Here is a 26074-nt window from a genome sequence, read left to right as displayed (position 1 = left end):
GACCTTGAACTTGGAGTGATCCTCCTGCTTCGGTCCCCCATTTTACAAATGAGAGAGCTGATACTTGAAGTGAGAGAGCTATGCCACATGCTCGTGGCAGAGGCGGCCCCAGTAGCTGTGACTCCCATTGTCCACTACAAAGTAAATGTCACCCTTTCCCTTTCCATTGCTAAGATGATTTAAAAGAAGGGTTGGTTTTAATTAGAATAAACACAGTATTTTTCTTGCTGCAACAAGGCCTTCAAAGGGGAAAAAAACCCTCAATACCCCAATTATGCCAGAGCAGTCCCAGTCCTATCCAGGAGTAATTAAAAAATACAGCTGACGCTTGTTCTCTTGCTTGTTTTTAAATGAATAGCTAAGTATCTGTCAAGATGATGAGCGCCTAGGCCGCTGACGGCCTTACGATCTCAATTTGTTCCCAGGAACAACAGCAGTGAGGACGTGAATGCTGTGGTTTTGAGCTGTGGGACATGGCCGCCCCAGGCATGTGCATGGTGGGGCTGGCGGGGGCATCTCCCTCGCTCTGGTACCGAGGTGGCGGGGGAGGGAGAGCCTTATGCTGTCCCATGAGTCTCTTCTTTCCCACGGACCAATAAGGTGCAACTACCGCACAGCACACAGCAGGGTAGGTTTTGAGGATCTTTGCACAGAGCTCGTTTGGCATAGTTGGGGAGGAGTCCTCTGGTTGCAAGTCACTTTTTAATTAGTTCATAGAACTTTTACTTCTAAGGGGTGCTATCAGGGCCAGGGGTGTAGTTCAGTGGTGGAATGCTTGCCTAGCGTATGTAAGATCCTGAGTTCAGTCTGCAACTCTGCAAAAGAGTAAAATAAATAAAGGATATCACCAGGTGGATTAAGATGTCGGGCTCTGTACTGATAGTATTCATTTGGTGGCAGTTGTGATTATTTTTCCCCCCCCAGAGGCTAAGGGTAAACATGTATGTGTTCCTCTCACTGTCATCTCCAGCATACACATTGTTCAAAAGACAAAATCAAGGGCAGACTTAAAAAGGAGATAATCATAAACTTTGTTATAACAGTACTAGTTCTTCATATCTGCACAGCAGTTTACAGCATGTTTTTATGTACGTGGTGTTCGGGTTACCTGTTGATACGTCCATCACCTGAACAGTTACTGGTCTGAGACACTGACAATCATCTTATTACTGCTAGTGGTTTCTGTAGACCAAGAATCTAGGAGGGGCTTCATGGGTGTTTCTGGCCAGGGGCAATCAGAAAGTGGCCAGAAAAGCACAATGGACGGCTGGCCAGACACCTCTCTTCCTGCGTGGTCTCAGGACTTCTCCTTGGGACCTGTCTATATAAGCTAGTTTGAGCTTCCTCACATCTTGGCAGCCTTAGGGCAGTCAAACTTCTCATATGACAGCTCTAGGCTTCAGCACAAGTGTTTGCCTTTTCTGATCTAGCCTCAAAAGTCATAGAACACAAGTGAGTCCAAGACTCAAGTAGCACAAAGCAGAAGGGACACAGACCCTGCCTTTGGATTGGTGCCAACTCAAGGTCACATTATAGGTGGCTTGTGGAGTGGGGCACATCTGCAAAAAATACATTCTGCTCTGGGTATTGGTTACCTATGGATACGCTTTGGAGGGGCGGGAAGTGTTCCCATTGTTTTATAAATTAGAACAACAGAACCAGAGAGGTCATGTGATTTATAGGAGGTCACTCAGTTCCTGAATGGTCGTTTGAACCCACATCTCTTGCTGCCAGTCCTGTTCCCCAGGGGGACAAAGGGAAATTGGTTCATCCAGGTGACATTTGGGGGTAGGTGGGGGTTCTGTGGCCCTATCGTTAGATTTCTTTTTGACATCACCTGACAGGAATTGTACCCTTTCTCCTCTGTGGTGCCTTGGCTGCAGAAGGGAGTGGGTAGGGTAGATCAGGGGCAGAGAAAGCCCTGGAGGAAGATCCCAGTGTCCTCTTGGGATGCAGTCAGGTTTCCTCATCAGTGTCCAATGAGCAAGAGCCACCTAGGTGTACACGGGGGTGACGATCAGACTTCACCCAAAGGGTGTGCAACAAAGGACAGGTTCTGCTGTGACCTGCATGCATAAAGAAAGACCATTAGCCTTTGAATAGTAGTAACAGCATCAGATGCTACTCCTTGGCGCACTTCCATGGGTGGACACGCTGTGTGTGCACCTTCTCACCCAGCTCATTTCATTCCCTTTTAAAGATCGTTCTTCTAACGAGGCCTCAGAGAGTTAAGTAAGTTGTCCTGTTGCTTGTCCAAGGTCATGGTGTTTCAAGAGCATCACATGTGAAATCTGGTCTCTGTGACCCCAGGGCCAAGTCCTTGGCCACTGTGCTAGTGCGCATGGTGGCCACTGGAGGCCTTAGTTTCTGGACAGCCAGCAGTGCTTCCTGTGTTGAGCTGCAATCCTCGCCAGACTTGTCAAAGGCCAACATGCTTTTACGTGTTCACTACCACACCAGCTCAGCCGAGAACTCTTGTTTTACCATAGAGTTGAGGTTGAGTGAGGAAGCCCCATCAGTAAGAACACTTTTACCTCCACACCAAGCCCTAGGCCAACCCCACAGCCCTCAGGGAGCGGGCTCAGCCGTCCTGCCCCCTGCAGTCTGTGCAGTGTTGCTGGAGTGATCTTGGAGGTGAACTCCATCCCTGAGTATCTCACATGTTCCGGCATGCTCGCGGAGGTTCTGTGGAGACCAAATGAACATAATCGAGTGCTGATTCAGTCATCCTCGCTGCTGCCTCGCTGAGCCCGATTGCCCTTTGGCAGTGAGATGGCCCTAGAACAGCCATCTCTGTGCTGGGAATTTTATTTACACACCCTTCCAGAAAGCCTGCTTTGTACCACGGTCACCTCGTGGCTTGGGCTGTTCAGGATGATTTAGCTGCCCTGTGTGAGAGGATGCATGTCACCAGGGGCCAGGTCCAGCCTTGCGGGACATCATTTATTATGAGTCTTTTTGAATTTCATAGTTTATGATGGAGACAACTGAGAGTTGAGGCCTTTAGAGCTCACCTGGGGGTTGCATGGCCAGTTTCTAGGAGGGTCCTGTCCTCTGGGGGTGCACACAGGTATCCATTACCAGGAAGAGAGGCCCAGTGGCTTTGGTGCTATCCAAGGCCTCCAGGGAGGAGACCGGAGGGCAGCCCAGAGCAACAGGGCTGAGAATCACATTAATGCTTACTGAGTGGTCTATGTTACTAGTCCCGTTTTATCAGCGACATGGCTCAGAGCTGGGAATGACTGGGAATTTTGTTAGGTTTAGCTCTGGAATCTGCTGTTGGGTTTAAATCTAGGCTCTGCTCCTCCTAAGCAGGCTGGGTGTAGCCAATTATGCTACCTTCTGGATCTTAGTTTCCTCACTTATTAATGCATTTGTAAATGGAGATAATAGCAATAGTGCCTTCCTTGAAGGTGTCACGTGACACTTGAGCCAAGTGATACTGTCGAGATGTCTGGGCCAGTGTCAGGTGTACAGTAATTGTGTGATAGGAATTAGCTGCTATTGTTACTGTTGCTGTATTATTAACTACTGAAGGGTGATGGCAGAGAACGGAGGAAGTGGCTCTGCCATTATTAAATAAGTTATTGTTCTGCCATCCAGAAAGTTCTGGGCTCCAGCACCTAATATTGGGTCACTGCTGTCTGTGGTCAGAAGGTTCTGATGAGGAGATGTGTGTGCTTGTGAGTGCCTGAGTGCACATGAAAGTGTGCATGTATTGCATTGGGAGCCTGGCACCTCCCCCTCGGCAACAGCATTACATACAGGCCCCACCCTGACCTGCCCGTCCACACTCCAGGGCCCTGCCGTGGCCTTGGGAAGCAGTTGCACAGCTGGGCGTGGGTCTGGGTTCCGGCTCACTCACCAAACCCTGAGCTTCTGCTTATGACTAATTGCTTTGTTTGTTCTGTATAAGACACTTAATTTTTTTTCAGTGATTTACTCCTCTTTGTAATTAGGTGTAGTGATTAGAATCTTGTTCCTATTACAATGGAGTTTTCCTTTTAATTCATGCACGTTCTCCAGGCCTGTCTTCCTCTGCTCCATTGATTGTCCCCAATTGGCTTTTCCCAAGCTGTCATATAAATCACAGTTCAGGGGTGGCTTAGAGACGGATGTGAGTCCAAGGAATCAGAGAGCCGCCTGGGAATTTTGTTACGTTTAGCTACCCAGTAGTTATACATTCTTGAAGGTGCAGACTCAGTCATTCAGGGCACAGGAATTGCAAATTAGCAACTATTCTTCACTGTATTTTCCCCATGTAATTCTTTTTTATTAAAAATGTTACCATATACATATTTTGCTGGGAAAAATATGTGGAAAGTATAACATTGACAGGGGTGATTTGTACTTTCTTTTTGCCCACTGGCAGTTTCTGCTGTGTCCATGTAATGCATGTACTTAAAAAATAAAGAGTTTGGCAAACCCTCCTTTAGGACAGATGAGGCATGATACATTTGTCAGCCAGCCCAAGGTCACCCCCTCCACGGCAGCAAGAATCTGGGTCTGTAGAGTCCCTGAGCGATTGCTCAGTCCCCAGAGCTGATCTTCACCAGTCAGTCAAAAATAGTCATTGAGCCCTTGGTCTGGGGTCAGGGACACAATGCAGTTCCTGTGCACAGGTGCTGATGGCTCAGGATAAGAGGTTTTCATTGGAACGTTTTCTTCTGCTGACCGCAACTCTGACCTCTTGGATTCCCTAGACATTGGTTTCTCTTTCGCAGATCTCGTCCGTCATGGCATATAAAGGTAGCTGAGGCCAGGATGTGCCCTTTCATCTGATTCTACGTGTGTGTTCCTCCCACACCACCCCTGTAGCCCCCTTCCAGCCTGCTTGCTGCAGTGTCGGAAGCTGTATGCCTAGCCACTTATGGCCTCACAAGACAGCACTTGGAGCTGGTCTCTGTGAATTGCTGCATGGATTTCTTTATAGTCTCTTCTTTTTCCATGGAGGTTGGACAGGAGAATGTTCCCCATAAATAGAGGGGACTGAAGGAATGGCAAACAGTTGACCAATGGACTGGACCAAGAGGTGTGCGCCTATAGGGAACAGGGACAGAAGGCAAGATGGGTCCAGCTGGCTTCATCCCATGCCTCCTTGGATATTTCTTTGTGGACACTGAGGACATGGCAGGTTTGCAGTGGTCTTTTGGGAATAGTAACCAGGCTGCTGAGTGGGAGCAGTATTGGCCAATGATTCCAGAAAGGAGGTCATCTTGTGTTAGGTCCAGAAATTATGACAAGGTCTTTGAAACCAAGAGATATTTAGAAAAAGTAAGAAAAGGGTGGGACAGAGGTCACATTAAAGGCAGAAATAGGATAGTACCCTGTAATCCTTGGAGAACACATCCCAAGACCTCTAGTGGGTGAAATCACAGATATTCCCAAACTTCATGTATACTATATGCTTTTATATAAATACCTACACAAACTCAATGTCTTTTCCATATTAAGTAAGTACGTAACACATGCTATGGCCATCACTTTTGTAGTTTGAGGTGTGACAACAAGAGCAACATGAATTTTTTTCTCATTCATGGGTAAATGTGTTCTTACTGTGATCTTAGCAACCTCATATTATTTTTTTTCTTTTCTTAGTTAATGAGAAATTCTTTTACCTTTTCACTTTAAGGAGGCACATTATGACTTCTCTTTGGCATGTAGAAATTGCCAGTATCATACTCTCATGCTTTGAAGCTATCATTAAGTAAAATAAAGCTTACTTGATCCCAAGTTCTGCAGTATGGCAACCATTGATCTGATAAACAGGATGGCTACTAACAAGTAGGTAGCATATACAACATGGATACACTATACAAAGGGACAGCTCATGTTCCCGTCAGGAAGTTATGAGATTTCGTCCTGCAATTGAATGACATTCAGTTGAAAGCTTAGGAATTGTTTGTTTCTGGAATTTTCCACTTAATATTTTTTGGACTGAGGTTGACTAAATAACTGAAACCCTAGGAGGTGAAACAACAGGTACAAGGAGACTGTAAGGGTGTCAAGCTCGCAGCCCATGGTAGGTGGAGGAAATGGAGAAGGGAAGGTTTGTAGAGCGGTGTTAAGATGTGTTGGGGTTGGAGGCTCCAGAATGCCATCATGGCAGGAAACCAATGGCAGAGACAGGTAGCTGGTGCTCTGAGAACAGAAATAGGAGGAGACTACAGACAAATGGCAGCTTGTGGGAGCCATGTTCTTCATGAAGTACAGTGCAGATGGACAGAGCATTGGAGGCCAAGGAGGCATGAGGGATGACAGCCTGGGGATGCGTGGAGTAGGAGAAGAAAGGGGAGCCAGGAAAAGTTATGGGGGGGGTGGGGGCGGCAGAGCACCTGGTGCTTAGAAACCCTGGGAACAAGATTGTGCATAGTAGGAGGTTGGGATTTGGGGTAAACCCTGAGTTTCCTTATTTAATAAGAAGGGGTATAGGGCCTTGCAGATGTACCTGAGCAAATTAAGGAGGTAAACCATCATTCCCTAATACATTCCTTGCATTCCAAAAGAATGCTTCACCCCAGTGGCTTAAACAGGTGTTTGCACAACTTCATAGGATGTACAATCTACTGTGGAAAAGGAGATAAAACCCAGAGAAAATGAGATTTAAGGTAAAGGGCACATCCGCAGTTATTTGGTCTGGTTGAGTGTCATCTTGATGGGGGTGTGTCATATTTATTCACGACTTAGTGTGTAAATTGGAATGGGGTGAGGGGACAAGGTGACAAGCATGTAGGAGATAAAAGCAGTTGCTCTGAAAGTTCTGTGGCTGTAGATTTTCTTCTCTGGAACCAAGGGGAAACTTTAATGAGTTTGCCTTTGCAGTTAAAGCACAGTTTTGTTCTGCGGCTGAGACTTTTCTAAATAAAGCAGTCTTCTTTTTTACTTCCTTTCCTTACGCAGCCATTCCCCCTCCCTCCAGACTCTCTTTAAAATAGACTTTCATGCATGAGGAAGCATCATAATGTAATACTTGCCTTATCTACACACTTACCCAGCATGCATTCACAAAAGACAGTGGGCAAGCCTTCGATATCTCCGTTGGGTGCTGAGATTGGACGTTTTCTCTGAGATGTCCTCACCTAGGTGTGTCCCAAACAGGACCCTGACAGGGCAAGGAGCCATCATCAGGGCTGTGGTGCTTGTGGTCCTTCCCTGCGAAAGGTGCCCACTCGGCTTCCTTTGTGTTTCGTGGGTCCTGTGCTTGTCTGCCTCATGATAAATGCACAAGATGTGTCTTAAGGACTCAGGGAAACCTGTGGGGTTATTATGGCTCATTTAGTAGATGAGCAGGATCTGTAATTTTCCGTGGTGTATTTGTATGCACAGAGATGTGATAAAGATGACTCCTGGCCTCTTTCATTTTCCAGATGTCTCATGAGTGGATAAACACCGCTTCTTTCTCTAGCTGTGGGTATACTCTCTTTGCTTTACTACTGATGCTGTCTTCTCTGGGAGTGGTGCGGTCCCTTCCCTGTTCCCGCGAGAAGCCATTATGCATTATGAGTTTTTTCCTGGCCTTCCAGGCAGCAGGGAGAAGGCTGCTTTTTGGAGAAGGCTGGGTGATCTGAAGAAGTCTGCTGTGTTTCCCAGAGCTGTCTGGACATCTGGATGAGCTTAGTCTTTTTTATGAAAGCTGAGCAAAGCTGGAGCTTGGTTTTTGTGCCTATTGAAGGCGAGGCCTTCCTGTATCCTCCTCCACGTATGGGTTTTGGGTACAGCAAGGGTTAGACCAAGCATCAGGGAATGACTTTAATTTAGGAAGGCAGATTTCTGACAGCTTAGAAATGGGGTATGTGTGTTGGGGCCAGAGGCATCTGCAGGATGATTTTCAAGCAATTTCAGGGCTAGTGCAGACTCACAAGCCTCTCTGCTGCTTGGTCAATACATCTTGGGGATGCTAATTTTGTGGTACATTGAGATGGTGAGTGTTTTCTTGCAGTTATTTGGTATTAGGCTATGGAGAATCCTTTCTTATTTCTCTTCCTTTCAGTTCACTTTTAAGATTCTTTGATGATGATTAAGTCCAACTTAATTTTCCCATCTCCCCCTTGTGTGTGTATCTTTTTTGCCCCTACAGTGCCTAAAAGCGTTAAGACCAGGGCTTTTTCCTACAAATATGGTATGTCCTCTTGAAAGTAGAAGGCTGTGTATTTATTCCAAAGATCCCGCCTTTGCTCTGAGCATTTTCAAAGCCTTCACTGTGAACTCATATTCAAACTCTGGCATTTTCTCCCAAATATCCTCACTGGTGATAAATCTTTGGCCTTTGAAAGTGGATGTGATTTTTGGAAACCATCACCAGCCTTAGCTCCAAATGACCTCTGGCCAAAATTGATAGTGCTGTTTTTGGACCAACATGCAATAGGACTATAAAATAATAATACCAGTTGTCTTGCATGACTTGGGAACACACTAGGAGGGAATCCCAAGAAAGTTGGGGAAAAAAAATCTAAGTCTTAGTGAATAAAGACAGCTTTCCACTGGGATTTGTTTGCAGGGGCAGTGACTCTTTGATGTGTATCTCGGTGTGTTTTGTAAACAGGAAGATATAAGCTGTATTTTGTTTGGTCATGATGTGCTTTAGATATGAGGCCAAGTCAGCTGATGTTAGTTAAAGGGCTCAGGGTCAAGTTCAAGTTAGTGGAGACCTACTGTGGACCACGTCATGGCTGGAAATTAGCCTTCCAGAGCTGCTGAGAATTAGCAGGATCAGAACAAAGGGCGGCCACCTTGAGGGCTTCATTACCCATTCCTCCCCAGTGGTCATCTGCTGGCTGGCAGCTCTGGGAAGGAGGCTCTGGAGGGCCAGGCAGCCATCTGCACTGATCTGAGTCTGCTCACACCACCCCATCATCTGCTGCCCTTGCTCAGTGTGGACTTCTCAGAATTTGGGGTATTTACATTGACATCCTGGCCCTAGAGAAAACCAACCCATTTGCTTCACAAATGACTTAATAAAGACTCAAGTGACTAGACCCTCATAGCTCATTTTAAAGTATTGAGTGCAAAATCCATTTAAGGGCTAAAGTTCAGGGTCTTCCACAAGGCTTGAAAGGTTTTACTGCTGGCTCCAAATATGTCTGGAATGAAGAGAAGACACACCAGGGGACATAAGTCCCTCTGTGCAAGGCCTCCTCTGAAGCCTGTGATTGGTCCCAGAAAGAAGTTTTAATTCTCAATTAGAGCAGAGTGCAGGCCCCAGTTCAGATATGCTAATAAGCCCAGCAGGATAGGCATAGGGACACAGACCCTGGGGTTTGTAGGCACCTTCTGGGGCAACAGTGGTAGGCGGAGACCAGTCCCTGCCTGGGAGAGGTGCCTGGGACCTATGTCCCTAGGATTCTTGCAGATGCAGTAATGACCTGCATCTGGTCATAGGGCTATCATAGGTACCCATCCATTAGAAGAGTTCTAAAGCCCTAAATAGAGGGCCATCTTAATGGAGAACAGTTACTGGGATGTAGGTAAGAGCACACCTGATTCAGAAAGGCCTAAGTCATTGCAGAAGCGGACAGGGCTCCTCGGGCAGCCCTGCCTCTATCTTCCAAGTCTGAGAGATGGGACAGAACATGGTTTCTGTGAGGTGCTAGGGATGAATGAGCTGATGGTTGAGAAGTTCTTGGGAGATGAATTGGAAATATGAAGTATTGCTATTTCATGTGGAAGTCTGAAAATCACTTTTCTGGACCATTCTGATAAATAACTAAATCGGACTAGTGAGAAGGAAATTTCAGCCATCTGGAGAGTGTTTCTCTTAAATATGTTTCTCCCAACTAGAAAGGAGTGAAGACAGCATTCTTAAGGCACATTCACCCCCACTGCAGTACCCAGCGCACTAAAGGGAGAACTTTGAGCCCCTGCTGTCTGGCGACACCCTGCTTTCTTTCCCCCTTGCTTAGCTCCGAGTCCAAGCCACAGCGGACCCAATGGACTCCCACCAGCATTAACCTTGTTGTTCCCACATGTGGACCCCTTCCAAAAGTCTTCTCCGCCTTTTCAAATAGTCCCACCCTTTAAGACCTGCTTCGCTGTTCCTCTTGTTCTGGACCTCCCCCTGCAGCCAGCAGCCTGGGTGGGGTCTTGGGTGTGAATGTCAGCCCCAACCTGCCTCAGAGTGGGGGCAAGGGAGATAGAACTGCACATATGCCACATATCTTTCAGTTGTTGATTCATTCTTAAATGGGGCCATTTGTCGTACTCCGACTGTGTCCCAAGAGGCTGCCCTGCCTTCTCCTTTCTCAGTGGTAGTCCTGTGGGACTTGCAGCCTCTTGGTGGTTGGGTTTTCTGCAGATGTGTTTAGGGAGCTGGTGTGGATGGCCTAGGGTTGGGAGGAGATCTGGGCACCTAGGACCTCCCTGATCAGGTGCCAAAGACGTTGGGACTGGTAGCCCTGTTCCCAGGCAGCCCTCCTGTTTATTCTAACCCTGACATTTTAAAGCAAGGTGCTAATATGCTTCTGGCTCCACTAGTGTAAGGTCATAAATAATGCTGTGTTCCCCTACCCCTCTTTTTGATTTAAAAAACCACGAAAGTGCTGAAAGCTACAAGAGCCGGCAGGGACAAGAGTATGCATCAAGAAATACCTTTTAAATCGGTCGATGGCACGTTCTGCGTTTCTGTGGCCAAAACCCTCAGTACGTGGACTGGGGTTCCAAGCAGACACCACAGTCCCAGGATCAGCTCACCTCCTGCCTGCACTGCTCGGTCTACTCTTCCCAGAGGTGGGGTGGAGGTACTGCCACTGTATCCAGCAAATGGTGCTTCTGTCTGCAATTGCACTTCTGTTTGGTGACCAAAAGCCCTGGGCCATTGATCAGTGAGCTTTTGGAGGATTTTATCTCTCTGTCCTGGTAGGGACAAAACCATTCTTGCTTTCCAACTGAGTCTCCAGAAGTGGGTTGGCCGACCTGGAATGCAGAAGTCTACACCAAGGGCCCATTATCACCTTGTCCTCTGATTTTAAATTGTGGATTATTAGAGGCAAGGAGCACCTTTACTGCAGTAGCTCTAAGGAGTTTGATCCCCCAGGCTCTTACACGCTCTGACCAGCCCCTTATGGCTCACCCATGATGGTCAAAAGCACTTTCCTGAGGAATTTAGTTCCGTTAGACATTCCCAGCCCTGGAGCTAAAGAGGGGAAAACTGCTGAGGAGTTGAGGAGCCAGTTATTAAAAACAAAAAGCAATGTAAATGAATTCGGCAAAAGTACTCCGCAAGAGTGTTCACAGGGTGTTACTGGCAGTGGAGGGCCAGGTCTACTTTAAAGTTCCCTCATGTTCTAACCTTTAGGCTCAGTAGGGTGAGGATTTGTCACACAGCCTGGCTTGTGGGAAACATTTGTCTTTGTTAATTTATATGGGGAAGGGTAATAAATCTCCAGGAATGGGGCTGCTGGCCCCTAGGCTTTTCACAGGGGTATTTAAAGTAACAGCACCTGACAGTTCACCAGCAGCTATGAGGTTTTTTTTTCTGCTTCAGAAAGCAAAATATTGTATAAGTTGTACAACATATATAAATGATTTGAAGAATTCAGGTGCAGCAAATAGTACACTTTGCAGCAATGAGCAGAGGACTTCATCGAGTTAGAAAGTTAGCAAGTGGATCGAAGGCAGCAGTGGGCCAGAGGGTGCAACACAGGTGTGTGGTGTGACCTGTCATCCTTGTTTAATTTCCTTTTTCCCTGGTCCCAATTTGAATTGCCAAAATATGTTAGATTGCAGTGCATTATTTCATTTGCCCGCTTTGTAATTCCTCTTTACCTCAAACAGATGAAAAACACAGCACTAAAGCAAATTGACAGCTCTTGAAATGAGAAAGATCTTTATCCTTCAGAGTGTTGATGTAAAAATAAATGAAAGGAAAACATGCTTGTTGGGTCTTGAAGCAGCTTGAATTGGTACTTTTTTTTTTTTAAGGGTACATGTGGGTTTTTCCCTCTGCCTTCTTTTGTCCCCTTGAGGGAGTTGTGTGGCTTGGAGGGGATGAAGATGAGTTGGTTATTCTGTCACTTCTCATTTGCAAAGGTCTGACTCATGATTTGGACACAAGGGATAGACTGGATGTTGCCACCCTGGGGGTCCTCTGAAAGAATACAAGGTCCTAAAGTTGATTTCACTATTTCAAAAGAAGTCTGTTGGACAACATGAGTACTCCATCCCAAACCACACGAAGAGCAATGAATGAGTCAGGCATCCTTGCTTTAGGAAGAGCACCCCCATCACTTCATACTGCGAGAAACCTCCATGACCGTTATGACGAGTATAGATAAATGATTTTCCATACCTCAGAAGTATTGTTAGTAAGCTCAATTTGTATTTCAGAAATTAAGTGAGGCAGCCTTTAAAAAGAACAATTGGAAACTTCTGGGTGGGATGCTCTTTCTGAGTATTTTCTCTTAATCCTGCAAAAATCTTTGTAGACTCCAACCAGCAGGTATGTACGGGGCACTTGCTTTTGTATTGCTCTGCGCAGTGCTAGGCAGGATGTGCAGAGCTGCACACGAACGGTCCTGAGGAGAAGGATGGCGAGGCCTGCCAAGGCAGGTATTCATGCGACCGCATGGCCTTTCAGAGCCGTGTGTGCCAGCAGCAAGTGCAAGAGCAGGCAAGGGCTGCATCTTCCTACCATCTGTGTACCTTATTTATGCCCACTTTATCCAAATCAAGAGAGATTAGGGCGTAATTGTTTGCATTATAAACGGAACTGCCAGAGTTTCATGAAATAATGAGCCCCCTTGTGGTTTCTTTTTATTAGTATTATACGTTTTTATTTTTAAATAGTCTCAGACTTACAAGAAGTTGTAAAAATAGTACAAGGAGCTCTGGTGTGTCTTTCAGCCAGCTTCCCGCAGTGAGAGTTTCACCCATAACCATAGTGTGTTGGTAAAACCAGGAAACCGGTGTTGTACACTGTCACAACACAGCATCTGTTTTTACAACACGTATTCGTGTGTGTGTGTGTGTGTGTGTATTCTTGGAAGTTGCATCTCCTGTGTGCATTCTAGTGACCATCATTACCATCAGATTACAGAGCTGTCCCATCACCACGAAGAAACTCTTGGTGTTTCCCCTTCATAGTCACCCTCTCCACACGTACCCTCTGGCAGTCACTGACCGATATGCCCTGTTGCAATAATTTGTCATTTTGAGAGTGTTACAGAGATGAAATCACACAGTAGGTCATAAGCCTCTGAGACTGGCTTTTTTCAACTCAGCAGAATTCCCTTGAGACCCACCCAAGTTGTATACCAGTGGTTTATGCCTGTTCATTTCAAGGAGCTTTCCATCCTAAGAGAGATCGCTGTTTTCCATTCCTTTGTGCTTCTAAAATACTGTTTGTTTGCATATGATTCACTGCAGCAGAGTTCATAAAGCCGGGTACATTTACAGGGTTACACCTCGCATGTCCATACTGATTTCACTAGACTGGAATGTATGGTAATCAGTGAGAAGTCTGCTAGTCCCTTATCCAGCCCTTGCCTAAGAGATACTTAAACTTGCAGAGCATCTGTGTGTGCCAGGACTGAGATGTGCGCTGGTAATAACAGAGCAAACACTTCCCATTGGCCAAATGTCTTCCTGTGTAGTATTTTGTCAGTAGTTTTCAAAGCTAAGGGGAAGGTAAATAGTGATTGTCCTTCCTTTTCACTCAAGAAAACTAGTCTGCCTTGTAAAGTCTACCCAAGACCATGTATAGGTGAAGAAGGTGGGTCAGGATTTGAACCCCTGGCACATGAGGCCATGCCAGGATCCTTTGACTATCCCAACCATGGCTTTGCCTTGTAGCCTTGGAATCCCCTGGAGCCAGTTGGTTTCTGTGGAAAACGAGTGGGCTGGACTCCTATCGTTTTGGTCCTTTCCGCCTTGGAGATTTTATGATCGACTCTGAACAGGAAGTAACTTTGCCAAATGACTAAATCATTCGCCTGTAGCTAGCAGCACTTGAACTTTGTTCTCCACAGCATTGTGCTAGCCATTATGTGAAGATGCTTTGGGAATTTAAAAGTAACAAAGTAGAATGCCTTTAACAATAGTCTACAGTTCAGAGCTTCCGTCACTTTGCTTATTTTTGACAGGGTCTTTGGGTCAGGGATAGGACTGAGCAATGCATGGGGTATCTGACTCAGGACTCTGGAGGTGACATTAGGGCCTAGAAGGCAAGGGAGATCGGCTGTCAGGCAGCCTGGAGAACAGAGCAGGAGCTAATTTAGATGCTGGGGAAACTTCTGAGGTGGATGGAGCACGGAGCACCAACCCTGATACAGTTCACAGAATTCTGCCTCGTGCCGAAATTGGGCTGTGGAACAGAGGAAGCTGCTATTTTGGGCGTCTGAGTGCTACCGCGCTGAATAGGGGCTGCACAGCTCCCCTGAGGGGGTGGGGCCGAGGAACCTTTGAAACTCCCAAAAGGGCTCAGAGCAGCCCAGGAGAAGGGATTCCTGCACTGAGCGGCAAGTGGAGCGGGGACCCAGGATCACTCCTAACTCCCCACTCTGATTCTTCCTCTCTCCTCTGGTTACTGACATTCACCCCAAGCCCCTGCTGAGTTCCTCAGAATCACAGGGTGGTAGGGAGAGGGACCCCGGAGGCCCGCAGGCACGTCACTGGCCCCACCTTTGGTGTAGTCAAGGCAAGTGGTGGGTTGTGGAATCTAAGGGAGCACATGCAGCCTTGCACCCTGGTGGCGGAAGGGGATGGGAGGGGATAGGGAGGCACCTTGGCATGGGGGTGTCAGAAAGGCCCACAGTCATTCCAGACCTGCCTACGTTCTTTCCGTCTGCTCTTTCTGCAACCAGCTACGGGTTGGGCAGGCAGAAGAGCCTCCGTAAATGCTGGTTTAATGAACAGATGTGTCACCTTAGCTAAGCTCTTGCTTTCCTTCATTCTTTTTTTTTTAGTTGTTTTGAGACAGGGTCTCGCTGTGCAGTTCAGTCTGACCTTGAGCTCACTTTGTAGCCAAGGCTGGCCTCGAACTCGCAGCGACCCCCCTGCCTCAGCGTCCCAAGGGCTGAGATTACAGGCGTGCACCACCACGCCCGGCTCTCCTTCATTCTTTATCCTCACCAGCTGGTCCCTTAAAGGGGACAGTTAGAGGCTGTCTGGAGCCCTGTCCTGGAGGGTCCTGCTATACGATGTCCCCTACCCTAGGGCCCTGGCATACCAAGATGCGGGTAAGTCCTCCATTCCATCCTCAAACGATGTAATTTACCAGCCCTGCCTTGCCTGCAGGAAAAAAAAAACAAAAAAAGCTGCTGATGGCCCAAGGGACTAAAACTAGGATTGGAACCTGGACTTTCCAAGCCTGCAAAACTCCTTTCTCCTCCCCTCCCCTCCCGAAGGATGGCAGCAGCCGCGCTTGTCACCGTCCGAGATTGCATTGGCCACAGGAGATGTGGATGATTTTTCCATTTGGTCCTGATGTTTATTTCATGCCCATCAATATCAGCCCGTATTAGGACAGATGAGGTGGTTATTTACAGGCTGTGCGTTTTCACACTTGGTAATTATAAGCCCTTCCCCTGTTCGGTCAGAGTCGTGGAGCTCCATTTTGGCAATTAGCAGTTTAGTATTTGTTTAATGGGAACGCAAGAGAGTGTTACGGCACATCAGCGCTCCCCTAATGATTTGCCTCTCTCCTCTGGAGCTGGCAGGTTTGGGCCTTTTTCACGGTAGGTGAGGCCTGATGGGGACAGGCTGGAGACGGGGAGAAAGGCGCATTAGGCAGCCTGCCTGCCGCTCCCCTCCCCCGGAGCACACGCGTGCACACGGGCACACTCACAAGCAGTGCAAACTGGCCTGGATTTCCAGAGCACGGCAGCCGCCACTTGAAGGAGCTGCACACAAGAGGCCGTTAGGCCAGATGCCATTTCCATGTGACAGCTGTCAGCCTGCCGGATCCAACTGCTTCTCTCACACAGCTCATGGCCTGCCCCTCCTCGTGTCCCTCTGCCACCACCTTCCTCCTTTCACCTCCTCCTCTGCAAGCCCCCTCTCAGATAACTCCAAAGAGAGCCTCCTGCCTGACGTCCCCAGGGTGGTGCTGAGCCCCGGGCTTTGTCTGTGTAGCCGATGTGGAGCCCCAGCGCACTGTACCTCAAATGGGCAGATGTGCTTCCCCTTCTTTAAGGTAGGGCCGCCTGGATCTGCTCCCCCAAAGGTGTGATGGTCCTCCTAGTGGGTGTCCCTTGGTGTGACCCATTTGCAGTGAGGAAACGCCTGTGTGTGTGTGTGTGTGTGTGTGTGTGTGTGTGTGTGTGTGTGGCTTTGCAAGAAAATAGTCCAGTGGATCAGTGAGTTGAAGCCAGCATCTTTTACAGTGACTGTATTTCGAGTACCAGCCCCCCTGCCCAGCTACCATCTAAGCCATCCCGTCAGCCCTGGGACAGGAGACACACTCGGAGTTCCTAGTGCTCATTGAACAACACAGACTTTTGAGAGCTGAGCTCTGGACTGAGTTCCAGGGGCCCCCTCCCAGTTTGAGCTCTGCCGCCAGTTTGGTTTGTGACCAAAGAGGTCAGAGCATTTAGTATCTGCCCATCTAATGGAAAGAGACCCCTGTATCCTCCAGTTGCTGGACCTCTGCAGCCACTCTCTGTCAAGCCGAGCAGGGCAGTATATATCATCTCATGGATCAATCACATCTCTTTAACTTTTTGGTCGGATTTGAAGGCAGCATTCACACATTGGCCCTGTGCTGAGCCCTAGGGATTTAAAGCAACACAATTCAGGGAGACCAGTAGGAGATGAGGGGAGACATAGGGTTTGAAATCCTGGCTCCACCGTTTATTCTGTGTGTGATATCCCAGGCAAGTCATTCAATCTCAATCAGCCACAATTTCCTCACCTATAAAATGGGTATGATAATATCTACCCCAGAGCTACTGCGGGAATTAAATGAGCTTTGCAAATTGCCTATTAAGCGCCGGTAAACATAGCTATTACAACCATCTCTATTGTGGGGGTGTGGCCATTTCATGACTTAGAGTCAGATAAGTACGTGTGCAGTCAGGATGGCTGAGCAGGAGGTGTTGCTGTTAGCCGGGTAAAAGGCCTAAATCTCTAGGACAGAGCTGTCTGCAAACTCAGCATCCTGAAGTCCCCAAGGGCAAGTGTCTCTTTGTTAGGTTTGTCGCTATTGTCTGATAAACACTGGAGTTCGGTTTTAATCAAGTTAAATGGGGAAAATGGAATGGCCCCACAAAAACAGAGAAAGTAAAAGCGGGGGAACAAGTAGGGTTGACCAAAAGGAGTCCTGCTTATGTGATAGAATATTCTGGCCGTAGTAAGGGTTAGGAGCCTTCTATGAAGAGTTTAGGAAAAATAGTTAATGCCACTGAACTGAATACTAACAAAAGTGGTTAAAGTGGTAACTTTTGGGCTGGGGATGTACCCCAGCTAGTAAAGCACTTGCCTATCATGTATAAGGTTAGGTTCCATTCTCAGCACTGTAGGGGAAAAATAAATTTTATGTTATGCATATTATACCACAATATACAAAAGAATTTAGGAGAAACCGAGAGGAGAAGTTCTGTTGTTATTCAATTCAGGCACAGGTGTGAATTCAAGCAGCTGTGGATTGGGGGTGAAGGAAGGGGGCGGTGCCTGGAGGCTGGCAGGGGGAGCCTTGGGCTCCAAAGACCACTGTCTGAGGCCTGGATCCAGCCCCTGCCAGCTGAGACCGGCACTGGGGAAACTCAAGCTCAGAAAATTGGTCATAATCCCTGCCTCATGGCACTGTGTAAAGACCAAAGCTCTGATGATTTCCGTGGAGATACTGATGGTACTGGGAAAAGAAACATTGGCTTTGTTAGGCTATCTTAAAGTTCTGGGTTCTGTTGTTGGTCTTTCTGGGCTATTTCCAGGACAGATCTCTGGCTGTCCTGTGCAGAAACCAGGACAAGGTCCCAAGAGTCCTGAGAAAGCAGCATGCGGCAAGGAACCCCCCTGGTCCTCACTTCTAGCGGGGGACAAGCATCCCACCTTTTTGTGAGACAAGGTCTCCCTGAGTTTCCCAGGTGGCCTTGAACTCTCAGTCATCCTGTCTCAGCCTGTCAGAGTGCTGGGATTACAGGTGTGTGCCACCATGCCCAGCTCCACCTCTGATTTTGAGCCCATGGACACACATACATGCTGGGAGCTCTGGATGGCTTGGTGAGTGCTGATTTAACTGCCCAGGGGAGACCTCGGCATCTGGCATTTCAGCAGCTCTCCAGTGATTCTGGTGAGCAGTCAAGGTTAAAAAGCACTGGTCTAGATTTCATCATAAACTAATGGGATTTTCCAGCCTATCCCAACCCCCTCCAACCCTCCCTTTTAGGCATTGATTAAAGATAGACCAACCCCACCTTTTGCAAGGCCGGAGCACACAACAGAGGAGTCCCCATTACTGAGCTTTCTAGCAGGAGCGAACTTCGCTATTTTCCGGTTGCTGGGGAGACGTGACCAGCAGTGCCTTCCCCTGTTCTGCAATCCCGTAGGGCCTTGGCCATCGTCACTGCACGGGCTCCAGCACCTATGCCCCGGGCGGTCCCACCGCGTCAAACAGGTCTCTGTTCTGCGGCTTCGGTGCCGCAAGTTGATGGAGCATAAGAAGGTCTGAGAGCCTGCCACACTGTAATATCATGGTCCTGCATTTGAGGGTGTTTATTTAAACTAACACTTGAAGGGTTTGAGTGGGAGCAGGAAGAGAAATTCAAAGGCATTTGTTATGGGGGAGTTGGAAGAGCCCTGTTTCTCTTCTTCCCTTCCCCTCCCTGCCTGTATTTGGCCAGATGATTTAAGGATCATTTGAAGTGCCATTTCCTGCTTTGTTCTTGATATGTATGGTGTGTGGGGGTGTGTGTGTTTGTATCCCAGGAGGAGAAGGAAATTTCTTAGGGCATGTGTTGACCACAGCAAAGCTCTGGAACAGCCTCACAGAACAGAGTCTGCAAAGGACACTGGGGAATTTGATGTTTCCAAATGTTGTCCCAGCAGCCTCTGTGGCCCAGTTTTGCATTCTAGGCAGAGTCCTTACATGTGGATCTTAGGGACCATCTAATACAATCCTTCCTTTCACAGACCTCCCCCAAAGGACAGAGAAGGGAGGTGACGTGTTTTCCGGGAGATGCAGGTGGAACTGGGGCTGGAACCTAGATCCTCCCCCAGCTTTGTTCAGCACTGCTGGCCTTGCTCCCTGCTCCCAGCACCTGCTGAGTCACTACCAGCCGCTCTTTTCTCTCTAGCCGTCTCCTGGGAACAGTTTTTGTATCCTCAGATCAGTTCACCTTTAGTCGCTTGCTCTGCTTTTGGAGCCAAAGCTTCAAAACCTTGGGCATAAGGGGTAGTGGTCTGGGGACAGCTCTCGGGCCAACCCACTGGGCAAATAAAAGTATTGACCTCCCTTTATTAGGAGCATCTTTCACACTTGACTTTAAAGGTCTTTTGTTCAGCCAGCACATAAGCAGGGCTGGCTAAAATCTCACCTCCCGACGTGGTCAGCACCATCCAGCTACTTCCACAGCCACCCAGCAAGAATGTCTGGCTCACAATAACAAGTCTTTGACTCATTCAAAAGACTGGTCATTCCTTCATTAAATGAATTAAGATTAGAGGGTCATCGCCCACTGGTGGTAATTATGGCTGATTTTTCATGGTGCTCATTTAGCAAGAACCATGTTGGTTCTCTCAGCATTTCTAGGATCTTGGTGGTCTCCACTGTGGCTGCTGGGTTGAGATTTAGAAGAGGTCCCTTCACATCCTGGGTCCCCTTTGGCAGGTTCCATCCTGAATGTGTTTCATTTGGAATGTGGCACCTGATAGTTTAACATTCAGCCCACATTCAGCACTTGTCTCTCTTCTGCCTCTTTTCTTACCTTCATTTACCTCTGTAGTATTTTTCAAGACCGTGTATCTTCTGAATGTAAGCCCTTTTAAAAAAAAAAAAAATTAAGAACAGGGGCCATATATGCATTACCTATGGCCACAAGAGTACCATGTAACAAACCACAGGACGGCAATGGCAGACAATAACTTTTTATGTCGCATGTCTGGCTGGAGTCTACCGGTTCTGCTGATCTTGGCTGACCTCACTTGCATGTTTAGGAGATGACTAACTGTAGCCTATCTGGGCTGGCCTCAGCTGGGGTAGCTGGGAGGACTTGGTCCTGCCCCAGGGGTCTCCCATCCTCCAGCCGACCAGCCCAGGTGTGCCCTTCTGATGGTGGTGGTGGAGGTCTAAGAGAAAAGGCAGAAACATGCAAATGCTTTCAAGGCCAGGCTCCAAACAAACACACCGTTTTCTCCACTCTCATTGTATTGGCCACCGAAAGCCAAGCCCAGATTCAAGAGAAAAGGAGATAGACTTTACTGCAAGATGACAGGGTAAAGGGTATGGAAGGACTAACTTGATCAGTCTACCATAGGCCTCGGTGTAACTTGCCTCTTCTTTATACATAGGCCGGTGCTTCGCCAGTAGAGCGTGCCTACTAAACATAGGTTACATAAACGTAAGTAAAGTTGCCATCACACGCTGTTCTAATCAAGATTGTGCTGGCTGCATGATGTAGGCGTTAGCAGGCGTTTTATCTGTGAGAAAGAAAGTTTATGTCCTCCAAGTAAAATTTGAGTTTTTCCCTCATTGGGTACAGGGATAGCTTGGTTGCCGCTAAGAAATCCCTTTTCCTGTCATCTTCATCACCATGGGTCCCACTGCCATTGTTTTGGGGGTGTTAGATTGTAAATGTCCAAGCAGTGGGGAACGAAGAAAGGCAGCTGCTCTCATGCCGACGGACGTGTACACACCCTCTAGAAGAGAGATTTTTTGTGTGTGTCCTCCGTGTTGAACACTGAGTGTGTTAGAGGAAGAAGCACTCTCTGGCCAGTGTCTTTAACGTTTCTCATTGCTTGTAACTCTTAGAGGAGTCCTTGGAAATAGGGGGCCACAGGCCAGCAGCTGCATGAGCAGCACCGGGGCGTTAGAAAGGTAAATACTATGATGTGGATGATGTCTGAGAAGCCCTGCCCTACATAAGTGATCCCAGAGACTAGCAGCGTCGTTCCTCTTTTCGGGGCCCTCCCATACTTTTGAAGATGCTACAGCAAAGGCTGAAGCTTACGGTAGCCCCAGAGTCATGATCAGAAGCTTCTGGTGTCAGGACAAAGACCCAGCAGCCCATTCCAACCACCTCACCTAAAAGTTACTTGACCTTGCTTTTTGGTTCACGAAGACACAGCAAGGTTACCAGGGCCCACTGTGCACTTGCCTCTGGCTATGGCAGTCTCAAGATGGGAATTTGTTTACTCTCCAAAAGCAGACCAGGGCAAGGGACAAAGCAAGCTCAGATTCAGACACCTCCTGTCTGTCTCTCTCTCAGGAGATCCACAAGCTCACAAGAGCTGGGCAGCCACATCTGATACAGAAACTTTGTATGGCATTGCCAGTGCAAATACCAGTGTTAATCGTAAGGATGAGGGTGGTGTGCTTTGGGTGTTTAACAAGGCTAACAGTGGTTTGCATCTGAGCTCGGCAAAACTTAGTCCTCCGGCCCATTCTGTGGTCCTAGCTCTTCCACAGGGCAGCCTGAACAGTGGTGTTGCTGATTCCCCACAGACAACTAATCATTTGCGTGTCGTGCGTGTGTCCACACGCATGTGCACATGTGAGACAGACACGCAGAGAGCCCCAGATCACTCCCAGTTTGCTCGCTGCAGGGCTGCTGCAGGGTGGATGCCGGTTACCTCCCTCTGCCCATTCTTTCCCCTTCTCCGAGACTCACACAAGCGCTTCTGTTTGATTCACATAGAACCGTGAGAAACAGTCCCATATGTGAGGCCGTGTTTTTCATTCTATTCAGTCTTTGTATATTCAAATTCTCCTAGTTTCAGCTCTTGCTGTTCTGCCAGATTTCCATTGCATTGATGGCTTCTCTGAATTAATAAGTGTTTTGCAACTGCTGAAAAGTTTTCTCCCCCCAGCCCAGGGACTTACCCATATTGATTTTTTTTTCTTTCCCTTTCTTCTCCAGCTACTTCTTAGATGTTGTGTTCTGTAAAGTGCTAATAGAATTTTTCTTTCACCCTAACACTTTATCTATTCAGGAGGTCTTTGCAGGTCCCGTTGTACAGCTGGACTACGGAGGAAAGAGCTCTGTTCTTTGTGACAATAGTTGTCCCCAAAACACACACAGATCCTCCCCCACGCTCACCAGGGTGGAGTATTGGAGGCCCAGTTAGAAAAAAAGAAGTCCAAACTTAACAAGGAGAGAAGGGAGCCAATTACACACCGTTGCAAGGGGGTTTTGAAAATACATTTTTTAAAAATTCAAAATATTTATTTCCTAAGGGGATCTGAGTCTCAGTACCAAAACATGGCCAGCACAGAAGGGAGGCTGTTTTCCTTACTGTTAGGCATTTTCAGCTCAAACTAAGGATTTGGCAAACGTCTCAGAAAACGTGGAGAGGGGTGCGAAACAGATGTCCCGTTTACCTGCCGGTTCCCTGCGGGCCTGGCCGCCCCCACCCGCACCCCAGGCATTCGGCTTCTTACTGCATCCCGGGGTCTGAGCCTGCGACACCATATGCTCAAGTGTGACTGCTCTGTGTACAAACACACCAGTTGATCTTATGGTGGTTTTGCTTGAGTGGTGTGTGAACGGCTGTTTTGTGTACAGCCTCAGCAGGTGCCTGGGGGTTTTGCGAGCCCGCTCAGGGGAGGAGCCCCTGTTTTAAGTGATCTCCAAGGCATTGTGGCCTGCTCCTGTCAGCTGTCGCCCGGGAGAGAGAGGGTATCATCCTGCTGGAGGAGTCACCAGACAAGGCCACTCTTCTCCCAGCAAGTGACTTCAGGAGTGGGGGCCAAAAGAGAAGCCCCCAGGATCTCCTTGTTCAGCCTCCGTTGCTTAGCAGCAGAGGGTGGCCCTCCCTCCAGAGGGCTTTATAAGCCAGGCCAGGTCCTTCGAGCTTTGTGTCTTGCTTGCCTGTCCCATTTCCCTTCTTATCTGGGCTCTGCTCTTCCCCCTTGTTATATCTGATAGCAGCTAGAAAAATAGATTTGATTTGTCTGGAGGCACCATTTTAAACCTTGTTTTATTGCTTTGCCCAAGGTCCTCTCCTCCGTGGAAGCTGGCAATCTGGAAGGAGTGAGGAATGAATAGCCTGTGATTCCTTTTCTCAGCTGGCTTAGCTTGGGCCCCCAGGCTCATTTGTGAGCCTTTGAGCACAAATCAGCAGCGCTTGGTTCCCCGCCCCCATACACGCAGACCCCCAGTTGCTGTAGGACAGCCCTCTGGCCTAACAGTTTTGTCACCCACAACCACCTGGGCGTGGTTGTACTTTAACTGCCAGACTTGGGCACAAAATGAACACAGAGAGCAGGCTGCTTACCCGAGCAGACCAGATACTCTCTCCAGGTGAGTAGCTGGTTGGTTAGGACAAAGACCTACGTTAAAGACATGTTGTATGGAATGAAGGACTAGACGTAAATAAAAAGAGAAGATTCCAAAGCCAAAACTGATTTATGAAGAATTCGTTTCTTGTGCTCCCTGGGGGAATCAAGTGTAGATCTTGAAATCTTACAGCTAGAAATACCTAGAATGGTTGCAGGATGTGTGGGAAGAGAGGTAGAGGGTGGCTTTGGTATTCTTTTCTCTGTGTTGTTTTTGGAATGGTCCTGAAGCGAAGGTATTAGTTAGCTAGGGCTGCCATAACAAAGTTCTGGAAGCTAGAAGACTGAGATGGTGGGGCAGGGTGGTTTCTTCTGATTTCTCTCTCCTTGTCTTGTAGATGACCATCTTTTCCCTGGGTGGGTACATGGTCTTCCTTCTGTACGTGTCTGTCTAACCTCGTCTTATAACGCCAGTCATAGTGAGTGGTTCAGGGCCCATGCTAAGGACCTCGTTCAAACTTCATTACCTGTCTCCAAGGGCAGTCATATATACAGTACTAGGGATTGGCACTAAAACAGAGGAATTTGAGGGAGATATAGTTCAGCCTATAACAAACTATTACAATCCCACTCTTGATAACTGGAAAGAATTTCAATGTTCACCACAAGGGAAATAATTGAGTAAGCTATGGCTTCTTGTGCCATGAAATATTATTCACTAGTCGTGCAGTTATCTGGGAATTGTTTGCAAAATTGTAATATTATTTACTTTAAAAAAACAGAAAAAGGAAAAAATTCTATACACAATGCGATTTAAGCCATTAAAATAGGCGTAGATATTTTTAAAGGAAACGGTAAGGGAAAATATGCCATATGTTACCCATAGTTGTACTAGGTAGAAAGAGAAGCAATTTTTTTGTTTCAGATATGCTTTAATGAGCAACTATTATTTCCAGTAATGGAATCCACCTCCCCTACCCATTTAAATATACAGAGATAGGTAGATTTGTGTGTACGTATATATATATATATATATATATATATATATATGTATGTATGTTAATGTTTTGTATATTTTGTGAAAATTCCTAAAGCAGCCTGTATTCTCTGTGTTTTACAGGTGGAAGATGCAATGCTGATGTTTGATAAAACCACCAACAGGCACAGAGGTAAGATGACTCCAGTGTAAGAAGGTTGTCCTTTCACCTCTGCTGGCCTTCATGTCTTCTCACCTCCATCCCACTGACAAAAGATACAGGGCAGAATCCAGAAGCAAGCAGGTAGAGGTGTTTAACCAGCTGCTGAAAATCTGTATTAACCCAGGGCCACTGTAGCACAAAGATCCAGCTACGGGACAGTTCCAGGCATCTTCTCTTTTGGCGTGGGAGTGATCATTGAACTGTTCAGCCATTCCCAGCACACACATTCAGATATACCTTTCTAATCCTGGGTTTTCATAGTCCCCTGCTAACCTCAGCACTAAGTGATCCTAGTGGAAATTATTCATAGCAATTACTCAATTGAGTTCTCAATTTGCATTGGAGGAGGTGGTGTAGAAACAGACTGTCAGTCTAAAGAGAGAGGGGAAGAGGGAACTCCTTGTCTTAGGTTTGTTCACTGCGTGTAGTTATAGCCTGGGAAATGCCCTGGGGCACCTCGGAATGATTAGAGGACATTGGCACTGAGTTGCTGTCTCCCTTGCGCTGCTCCTGTGCCATCCAGGCTGCTGGAAATGCTTGTTCAACCTGGGCTCCAAAAACCTCTAAGATGACATGCAAAATGCTGTGTGTTTGAGCTTGGCTTTGGAGAGGATCCCTAGCATTGGACAGATTGTCAGAAGGCTCTCTGGCCACCGCCTCTCAAGAGACTACATTAAAATTATTGCTTTGAACAGAAAAATTACAGGAATCTAGAAAACGCTCCCCAGAGGTAGTAGAGCTGATGGGAGGTTATGATTTAGCCTTCTGTTTTCCTGTTCTCTGGAAGCTCCAGGTTGCTGGGGTTCCTCTTAACAGGGCATTAATGACCAGAGCTTGCAAAAGGGGTGGCAAGAAAGAGTGCGGAGCGTCCTCAAGGGAGGGAGCCACGAGTGAGCCGTGTTTCTCTGCCACTTGGATTGCATTTAGATGTTTCTTGTGTTGTTTACATTCCTGCTGTCACCTGTGATTAGAAGCAGTCTTTCCTGTTTGGAGAAGGCGGCTGCATGAACGTGAGAGAGGAAGGCACGGAGTGGGAGTCACTGCTGGCGGGTGGGAGAACAGGCCTGTCCTGAACGTGCCTGGTAGTTGGTGCCCACTACTGAGGATGCCCAGCGTCCTCAACAGGGAGAATTAGATGGACTACTCTGGCATCAAGTGTTTGTGGAGGGAAGAAATGGGCGAGAGTGAAGGCTGGCAAGAGGGGAAGGCAAGGAGCGGAAGGAAGACTGCGGATGCGTGCTGCTGAGCATGCTCAGATTGGCTTCGGAACGTCCTTGCTGGTCCTCCTGAGTCCATACTTGTGGTGGGCACCGGGGAAGAGGAGAACTGGCAGATCCTAGAGCCGTACACTTCTGCCTGTGGATATGGGACCAACTAAATGACATGGGGTCCACTGAGGCCCATTTTCCAGCAGCGCTTGGAGGAGCTGGGAAACACGTCCTTCCTTCCTCAAGGGGGTCTGGACATCTGTCACAGCGCCCACCCTGGTGTCTGGTGTCCTGGCTTCATGGCT

At 47.6% G+C, this 26074-nt stretch overlaps 1 protein-coding gene across 11 annotated transcripts in view; it reads left to right on the top strand.

Annotated features, from left to right (window-relative positions):
- Msi2 (musashi RNA-binding protein 2) overlaps positions 1-26074 on the top strand; it is a 426832-nt gene that overhangs the window by 270487 nt on the left and 130271 nt on the right. For all 11 annotated transcript variants that reach the window (XM_013519250.1, XM_013519251.1, XM_013519248.1 and 8 more), the window contains one exon: positions 24483-24531. In XM_013519250.1, coding sequence (XP_013374704.1) covers positions 24483-24531 — 49 coding nt within the window. The remainder of the gene's footprint in view (positions 1-24482; positions 24532-26074) is intronic.

Source organism: Chinchilla lanigera, unplaced genomic scaffold (genome assembly GCF_000276665.1).
Source record: "Chinchilla lanigera isolate Chin_1 unplaced genomic scaffold, ChiLan1.0 scaffold00050, whole genome shotgun sequence".
Taxonomy (NCBI): Eukaryota; Metazoa; Chordata; class Mammalia; order Rodentia; family Chinchillidae; genus Chinchilla; species Chinchilla lanigera.
The sequence above is the reverse complement of the archived record's forward strand: the minus strand, read 5'-3'. Positions and strand labels throughout refer to the sequence as shown.